Source organism: Nematolebias whitei, chromosome 22, assembly GCF_014905685.2.
Source record: "Nematolebias whitei isolate Nwh7 chromosome 22, NemWhi1, whole genome shotgun sequence".
NCBI classification, from domain to species: Eukaryota; Metazoa; Chordata; class Actinopteri; order Cyprinodontiformes; family Rivulidae; genus Nematolebias; species Nematolebias whitei.
Window position 1 is genome coordinate 7,463,800 of NC_056519.1, and position 9,109 is coordinate 7,472,908.

The following is a 9,109-nucleotide window of genomic DNA, read 5'->3' on the forward strand; positions in this document are numbered from 1 at the left end:
GCCTAATTGAAGATGGCCGCCAACTGGTCTTGAAAACTCAACAATGGCTCTAAATCAGCCGCTTGTCCTGATGTTTAGCTAATCTTTGTGGTAGTAGCTGACGGTCGTGCACAACACAAACTCCAACTGCTGCAGATTTTTAAGGTTTGACCGGAATTACATTATTTCTCAACTTGAGGTGATCTCACTTTAAACTCTGGCATTAAAGTCTAGTTATCTGTTTATGAGCAAGTTCTACTTGCTGTAATTGTACATTTGCTGATGATTGTTCTGATTTGTTCATAAAAAAAAATACATATTTACCAAAAACCAAAAAAGTTAGTGTATTTGGTCACTGGCTGCCCTCGTATCTAAAGGTCAGCATCGGTTGACCTCTAAATCTAAATGCCTTGAAGCGTATCGAGTTCCACCGTTCATGTCGGAGTTTTTGACATCAATCATCTCAAAATAACTGTAAGAGTCTTGAGCGATCTGTTAGCGCTCCGGGTGTTGGGAGTGATCTCACTGAACCACCACAGCAAATCTGAGATCCACGCCTGCAAAACCAACCAAGCTTTGATGAAGCTGCGGCGGCCATCTTAATTTGGGTTTACTTCAAAAATTTAATCAGTTGTAGAAAATCTGTCCTGTAGTTCACGCAGTTGGACCAGTGTGCTCTATATGCTTCCATTAAGTAATGTTATTATGGGATACATTTTCATTGTTATGCTGATGATACACAGTTATATTTGTCCATGAAATCCAATGAATCTAATCAGCTACTTAGACTACAAACATGTCTTAAAGAAAAAAACACGGATGACCCTAAATTTTCTGCTTTTAATCTCAGACAAGACTGAGGTTTTAGTTTTTGGACCTGAACATCTTAGGAATGAATTTTTCAGTCTTTCTCCCTCCTTGGATGCATTAATCTGTCCTCCAGCTCTAACGTTAAAAGTGTTGGAGTTACTTTTGATCAGGACGTGTCTTTTATCCCCCACATTAAAAACGTTACTAGAACCGCCTTCTTCCACCTGCGATGCAGAAAAACTGGTCCATGCATTTGTCACGTCTAGACTGGACTATTGCAATGTTTTTTTTTTTTTCTTGGTGTCCAAATACTTCTTTAAAGTCTTCAGTTGATCCAAAATGCTGCTGCCATGAAACGTTGGCGAGTTGTTGACTGAACTACGATGAAACTAAAACTACGGTTTGAGAAGTTGTTTGAAAAGTAAATAAAAACAGAAAGCAGTGATTTGCAAACGTCAAACCATAATTTATTCAAAGTAGAACCTAAACTTTATTGTCAGTGTTCATTATTAACACTCGGGGGTTAAAAGCCTTTTTTTTGTAAAGCGACTCTTGTTTTTCCTGCAGGGAATCAGCGATGACCCCATCCATCTCAAGATCTTCTCCCCTCATGTGGTCAACCTCACGCTGGTGGATCTGCCCGGAATCACTAAGGTAGCTGAACTTCCTGCTCCTCCGCTCTGGGAATTTATTCAAACTCTTGTAAAAACACTAAAGAGGACCAAGATTCAGCAAACCACGTCTTTTCTTTCCAATCCCTCGTTCCCTCAGGTGCCTGTGGGCGATCAGCCTAAAGACATCGAGATTCAGATCAGAGATCTAATCCTGAAGCACATCTCCAACCCCAACTGCATCATCCTCGCCGTCACGGCGGCCAACACAGACATGGCCACGTCCGAGGCCCTGAAGGTGGCCCGGGAGGTGGACCCCGACGGTAGGAGGAACGCTCCGACACACCACGATCACAATTCGAACCGTTGAAATGGGACCGGTGCAGTTTCTTCCGTTCTTCACGACCTTCTGTTGGACTCAGGCAGGAGGACGCTGGCCGTGGTGACCAAACTGGACCTGATGGACGCCGGAACCGATGCCATGGATGTTCTGATGGGCCGCGTCATTCCAGTCAAACTGGGCATCATCGGAGTCGTTAACAGGTCTCACAAACACCGATCCGTACGCCGAGAAACATCTGTCGGACTTTTAAAGAAAATACGTCCGTTCTTCAGTACGGTTTCAGCTTCTTTCTCGTCCCGCAGTTTTCAAGCTTTTTGAACAAACCATAAACCAAAACGTTCAGCTCTTTCAGGACAATCCTGCGTTGACGTTTGGTGTTGGTGCAAATTTAGCTTTTTGAAATATTTAGCCTTTTCTGACATTTTGTCCTGATAGAAAATGAATTGAGCTCATTTTACATCCTTCATATCTTTAGATGCGTTTACAACCTTTGACTGCTCCTTGCACATTTTGTTCTGCTTCAGCTTCCTTGTGAATTTAAACTTCAGCTGCTTCCAGCTCCTTCCTGATTCTTTCTATGAACTACAACATTTCTGTGCTTCTTTTAACTTCTTTCTGGAAGTTTCAGCTTCTTTTACTATTTCAGCTACTATTTAGCTGTTTTATGCTAATTTAAGCGTTTTCAGCTAATTCCACATTTTTTGCACTAATTTAAACTTTTTTCAGCCAAATAAAGCAAAAATGTGCTCTCTACTTCCTTATTGTCATTTCAGCTTTTTTAAGCTACTTGTCAGCTGTTTTTTCAGATAATTTCTACTTTTTGTGCTGATTTCTGCTTCGTTCAGCCTAATTGGGCAAACGTGTTCTTTCTGCTTTCTTCTGCAAATTTCAGCTTGTTCTAACTTTTCAGCTATTTTTTAAAGAATTTTTTTTAGCTAATTTCAGCTGTTTTCAGATTGATTCCAGTTTTTCTTGGTAATTTCTGCTACTTTCAGCCTAATTACCTTCTTTCTGCTAATTTCAGCTTGTTATTCTCCTTTCAGTTTTTTCCCCAGCTAGTTTAAACTTTTTCTGCTATTTCATGCAAATTTTAGCTCATTTCAGCTCTTTCCATTTCCTTCTTTTAGTTTAAGCTTCTTTCTGCCTTTTTGGCAACTTTTTAAATATTTTTTGTTGCTAATTTTATCCTTTTTCTTTAGCTGATTTTGTGCTAATGTCTGTTTAATTAAACCTCATTCAGCAGATCTGTTCTGTTTTCTTCTGCTAATTTAGGCTTGTTCTTCCCTTTCAGCTATGTTTTAGCATGTTAGCTAATTTCAGCTGTTTTTCAGCAAGTTCTTCTGCAATAAGTATTCACACTACATTTTCGCAGGAAATGCAGTGGCTTGGCTCTAGAATGTTTTGTTGTGATTCTATGAACCCGAACACAAACTTCCTGCTGTAAATGTTACCTTTTTGTCTTGGATGTTCAGGAGCCAGTTGGACATCAACAATAAAAAGTCGGTGGCTGATGCGATCCACGACGAGCACGCCTTCCTGCAGAAAAAGTACCCGTCTCTCGCCAACAGGAACGGAACCAAATACCTGGCCAGAACCCTGAACAGGTAAACCAGACTGAGCGTTCGCTCGCTTCAACGCCAGTCACTGCTGTTTGTTAGAACAGAGTTTCCTTTAAGTTTTGTTTTTGACACATTTAAGAGCAGAAGTGGTGCTTTAAACTCAGTTTTATCTTTTTTTTTTTTAATCTTTTGTTTTTACTTTTGATTCCAAAAGTATTTTAAGATTAAAGGCCTCCCGTTCCTTGACGGAATGCACATCACCCGCCATCGTTCATGCTGAAATGGATGAATATGTTGAGAGACGATAGTGTAGTAGCTGTTTCGCTCAAACCTCGTCCAGGACACAATTTGATGCAAGACGTCACTCGCAGTGTGATGGGATGATCCTCAGCTACTCCCACACCAAATATTGGCTCAGTATCTAAAACCGATTAGTTTTTTTGTGAAGGTCAGGCGACTGTGGCAACATTCTTGAACATGATTAGCTTTAAAAAGATAACAATTTTAAAGGTAAAATAAATGACTATTTTCTGAAAATTTTATTTAAATCTGTGAAATGGTTCATAAGATATTTTACTAAATTGACTATAAAGTATTTAATGATGTGCTTTTTTTTCGGCAAATCATGGAAATTGATATTTTGAATAAAAAATATCTGAAAAAATGGATTTTCTGACAAAATGTTTGAAGGATAAAAGAAAACTTTTCACTTTTTTACCTGCACATATTTAAACTTGTAGCTGTTCACAGAGTTTCCAGGAATTAGTCTGAGCCATCTGAGTTGCTGCTGTGTGTGATGTAAAACCACCTTTGCTGTCATGTCAGATTACTGATGCATCACATCAGAGACTGCCTGCCCGAGCTGAAGACCCGGATCAACGTCCTGGCGGCCCAGTACCAGTCCCTGCTCGGCAGCTACGGAGAACCCGTGGAGGATCAAAGCGCCACCTTGCTTCAGCTCATCACCAAATTTGCGACCGAGTACTGCAACACCATCGAGGGCACGGCGAAATACATCGAGACGGCTGAGCTGTAAGTAGCAGCTGCGCCACACGGGGGCGCTGCTGGTTCACAGGAACCAGAGCTGAACCAGAGCTGCTCTGGTTTCATCATCCATTATGATAGAAACTTGTAAATTGAGGAGCGCAGGCCACAGGGTTCACATCACAACTGATCCCCCCCGTTTTTTTCAGGTGCGGCGGAGCCAGAATCTGTTACATCTTCCACGAGACGTTTGGTCGAACGTTGGAGTCTGTGGATCCTCTGGGAGGACTGAGCACCATAGACATCCTAACAGCCATCAGGAACGCAACGGTGAGTTCAGCAGGTCCAGATTAATATCACTGATCAATATCGATCGTTTATTTATTCTCTGCTGACGCAGCCACGACTTAAAAATAATAATTCAACTGATTTAAACATGTTGAGATCAGATGTGGTGCGGCAGCAGCTGAGTCGTTCACAACACGTACCCCGAGTGTGGCGGGCGATATGCATCCTTTCATGTCACCCTAGCTCATTGTTAAAACCCCACCCCCTCCCCCAGGGTCCGCGCCCGTCGCTCTTCGTGCCCGAGGTTTCCTTCGAGCTGCTGGTGAAGAAGCAGGTGAAGCGGCTGGAGGAGCCGAGTCTGCGCTGCGTGGAGCTGGTCCACGAGGAGATGCAGAGGATCATCCAGCACTGCAGCAACTACAGCACGCAGGTACCGACAGAACCCCCCTCCTCACTCACAGGATGCTGAGTCAGCAGATCTGCTTCACTTTGACCTTTTAGCCGTTGTTCTGCTAGCCCCAGCTTAAACTACTGTTTTGCTGCTCTTCTGCTGTTCTTATCTTTAGCTCCTTGTTCTTAGTGTGTGTTGCTCTTAGCCAGTTTTATTTTACCTGTTTTTGTGTAGCTAATCTTAGCTTTCAGCTACTGTTTGATTCATGCTTTCAGTTTTACAAATTGTAGATTTTAGTTGCTTTAGCTACTGTTGTTGGTTTTAGCTTTTAGTTTGATTTACACATTTTAGATACTGTGCTACCAACTGCAGGTTTGCATTATTTAACATAATTTAGCTACTGTTGTTGGTATTAGCTTTTAGACATTAAGCTAACTGTAGATGTTTATAATGGTTCAGTTTCGGGCTCTAGATCTTGTTCCAGTGAATTCCTTCAGCCTGGTTTCTGTTGTTTTATTCGAGCAGGAGCTGCAGAGGTTCCCGAAGCTCCACGAGGCCATCGTAGAGGTGGTGACCTCCCTGCTGAGGAAGAGGCTGCCCATCACCAACGAGATGGTACCGACTTGGACCCGCTCAGGTTCTGTTCACCCGTTCGCTTGGACACGTCTGCTCTGAACACGTCTTCTGGTTGCAGGTCCACAACCTCGTGGCCATCGAGCTTGCGTACATCAACACTAAACATCCCGACTTCGCCGACGCCTGCGGGGTGATGAACAACAACATCGAGGTCTGGACTCGGACAGAAAACACAAACGCGTCTAATTATTCAAAAAATATTTATTCAACTTCTTGTTATTTTAGGAGCACAGGAGAAACAGGATGAGAGAGCTGCCCTCTGCCGTACCCAGAGACAAGGTGAGCTTTAAAATCTGATCAAATCACACAAATTATTCTGGTGCTGCAGCTGGTGGCCTCCTCCTCTTGCTAGTCTGTTGGCCGAGGCCCAGCTGTGGTTTCTGGAGCCGATGTGGACGGTACCAAGGTGGGCGCATGAGCTGCTGGCACGCTCTGTGATCTGTCTGCTCTGAACCTGCACCAACTGTTTCCTGAAATGTTTAGAGACAAACAGCTTTCTCCTTCCTCTGTTCAACACGTTAATTTAATTTTTTAAGAAGTAACCTGTTGGAACCATGATGATGGTGTTTCAGTGGTATAATGACGATTAGCTATTTTAAAAAGTTGAGGGTCTACTTGTTCTCCAGGCCGGGGCAGCAGCTGGGTCTCAGGGCGATCAGGACGGCACTGGCAACTGGAGAGGGATGCTGAAGAAAGGAGAGGACGCCTCCGGATCTGGACCAGGAAGTCCACTGAAAGGAGCCGTGAACCTGCTCGATGTGGTAACAAAACACTGGCCTGCTCTCATTATGATTTATCATCTGTACCTTTATTAAAATGTTGCTGTTCTTCATTTCCTTCCAGCCCGTCCCTGTTGCTAGGAAACTGTCATCTCGTGAGCAGCGGGACTGTGAGGTCATTGAACGCCTCATCAAGTCTTACTTCCTCATCGTGCGCAAGAATATCCAAGACAGGTATAACTGAACAACACCTTCAATACAAAAACAAATCATACTTCACCTGCTCATGGAAATAGTTACAAATAATTAACTTGAAAATAAATCACTGCTTTATACCTTAAATACACTTCTGAAAGTATTAAATTTAATAAAGATCTACAAGTTAGCTGTATTTGTAACAATTTTTTTTTAACCAAAATTTCTAATTCTTTGCACGTTAAAAGTGCATGTCGAGGAAATAAATTAGGAAGAACAGATTGTGTTGGATTTTGTCAAGAGAATGGAAACAGATGTAATTAACATTTATTTCCAAAAGAGGGAGTATAGTGTAGAAGAGGAAACATCAGGGAAATTGGATACTAAGGTGAATACAGCATGGAATGGTTGTGTGCAGAATGACTGGACTACTACAGCAACAGTAATTAGAGAGACAGGTATTAAGGTACTTGGGTATCATCTGGACAGAGAATGGATGATAAGGAAACCTAGTGGTTGAATAGTGAGGGACAGGAATGTAAGGAGATGCAAAGCGTGAGGCTGAACACTAAAGAGGGTGAGACAGAGGGATCAGGCTGGAAAGGGTGTGCAGCAGGGTTAATGTTCTGACAAGTGATGAGTTTAACAGGAATTGGTGATTGGAAAGGCAGGAGGTTTGGAGTCTCTGACTCAAACATTTAATGACATATTTGAGGGTGAGAAAACTGCCTGAGGAATGGAGAAGTGTGCTGGTGTCCATTTTTAAGTCGATGAGTTACACGATGGAGTGAGTTGTGGAAGCTAGACTTGGATGAGAGAGGTCTGGTATTGCATGAAGAAATCTGGACACATACTATAGTATGACTTCTAAAAGGATGAAAATGACTCATACTATAGTATGTATAAGGACAGGTTTGCATCAAGAATCAGCTTTTGTTTGCAGATGACATGGTCAGCTGTGGTGAGAACAGGTGGCAGTATGCACTTGAAAGAATGAAAGTCAGCCGTAGTAAGATCGTGTGTGTGAATGACAGAGGGTCAGGTAGAACAGTGAGGCTACAAGGACTTGAAAATGTCCAGGAGTGATTTGTGACAAAAAGACAGGAGAAAGAACTGGAAGTGGCAGAAATGAAGATGTTGAGGTTCTCCTTAGGAGGGACAGGAGGTATATTGGTAGAAGGATGTTAGAAATGCAGCTGCCAGTAAAAAGACAAATAGAAGATATATGGATGCAGTTAGGTGACCCCTGAAGAGGGAAAAGCCCAATTAATTAGTAATAGTTAAAATGAACTTATCATGCTCTCAGCAAAATATGTATTGTTGGCTATGCTGAAAGTAGTGCGCCCTCTACTGGATATATTGTGCGAGTAAGCACACGGCTTGTTCCCAGTGTTTATACTGGTGCATAATGGGACGATTATGTCCCCATACTCCAGATAAATCAGTCAATGTTGAGGTTCTGATGTTAAATCCAACAGTTTTCATCTGGATTAGAAGGAAATTAATCGGCCTCATTGTTTTTGTTGAATTAGAAAGATGTGTGTCTATCAGAAAAGCTTGACGACTAAACCCCACAGCCATCTTGTTCCCTGTGTTTGCTGCAGCGTGCCAAAGGCAGTGATGCACTTCCTGGTCAACCACGTGAAGGACAGCCTGCAGAGCGAGCTCGTTGGCCAGTTGTACAAATCAGGCCTCCTCAACGATCTGCTGACAGAGTCGGAGGACATGGCCCAGCGGCGCAAGGAGGCCGCTGACATGCTGCAGGTAAAGTGTTCCCTTCGAGGAGGAGGGCTTTTCTTTTTGTTTAAATATGTACTGCTTCCGTATCTGATCAGTGTTTCTTTATTCTCAGGCATTGCATAGAGCCAGTCAGGTGATCGCTGAAATCAGAGAAACACATCTGTGGTAACAAATTGTTTCTGTCCAGTGGGTACGTGCTCCACATCATGAGGATCTAACGTACTCATGTTAGCTTACAAGCACTGGAATTAGGTGTAATTTATTTAAAATGCTCAGTGTAAAAACATTTCTTGTTTACAACGCCATATCTACACAAGAAACTACTTTGAGTTTTTATTATTTGTTCGTGTCGTCTACGCTGCTATGGAAAAGAATATGAAAAGCACTGAATCCGTTTGTAAACAGGTTTTACTTTAACTTATTGATGTACTCAATGTGACTTTTGCACTTTTGTCATCGCACTGTAAAGTATATAAGAAGATACATAAATCTTGATGTTGTTGCCAATATTTATTATTTGAGTTGTGACTCCATGTTATTCCTGAAATAAACCCATACTTCATAATTGTGTCCTTTTTCTTACATTTATCTCAACCTCCCTTTAGCTTTGCCTCTTCCTTTATTGCTGGGAAGACAAAGAAATGAAAATTTCTACATTAAAAAAAAAAAATATTCCTATTTAAGAGCAAGCAGCACTTTGGAAGATTTCCGGAACAATCAAATAGTTGTTTACTGGATCTCACCTCTGGGTGGTGTGAACCCGAGCCAGGAGCAGATTGATCTGTGAGAGGGACACAAAAGAAGACATGATGAAAAATGACACATACTATAGTATGACTTACAAACTGATGAAA

General features: G+C 42.0%; 1 protein-coding gene across 1 annotated transcript in view; it reads left to right on the top strand.

Moving 5' to 3' along the window:
* LOC119428468 (dynamin-1-like protein) overlaps positions 1–8,545 on the top strand; it is a gene marked incomplete at its 3' end in the record, with an annotated part of 12,663 nt that extends 4,118 nt beyond the window's left edge. The window contains 14 exon segments of the mRNA XM_037696150.1: positions 1,357–1,443; positions 1,561–1,723; positions 1,823–1,943; positions 3,216–3,347; positions 4,128–4,334; positions 4,496–4,616; positions 4,849–5,004; positions 5,491–5,580; positions 5,660–5,752; positions 5,827–5,880; positions 6,228–6,362; positions 6,445–6,554; positions 8,120–8,279; positions 8,368–8,545. Of these exon segments, the coding sequence (XP_037552078.1) occupies positions 1,357–1,443; positions 1,561–1,723; positions 1,823–1,943; positions 3,216–3,347; positions 4,128–4,334; positions 4,496–4,616; positions 4,849–5,004; positions 5,491–5,580; positions 5,660–5,752; positions 5,827–5,880; positions 6,228–6,362; positions 6,445–6,554; positions 8,120–8,279; positions 8,368–8,424 (1,686 nt within the window).
* Positions 8,546–9,109: the final 564 nt, after the last annotated feature.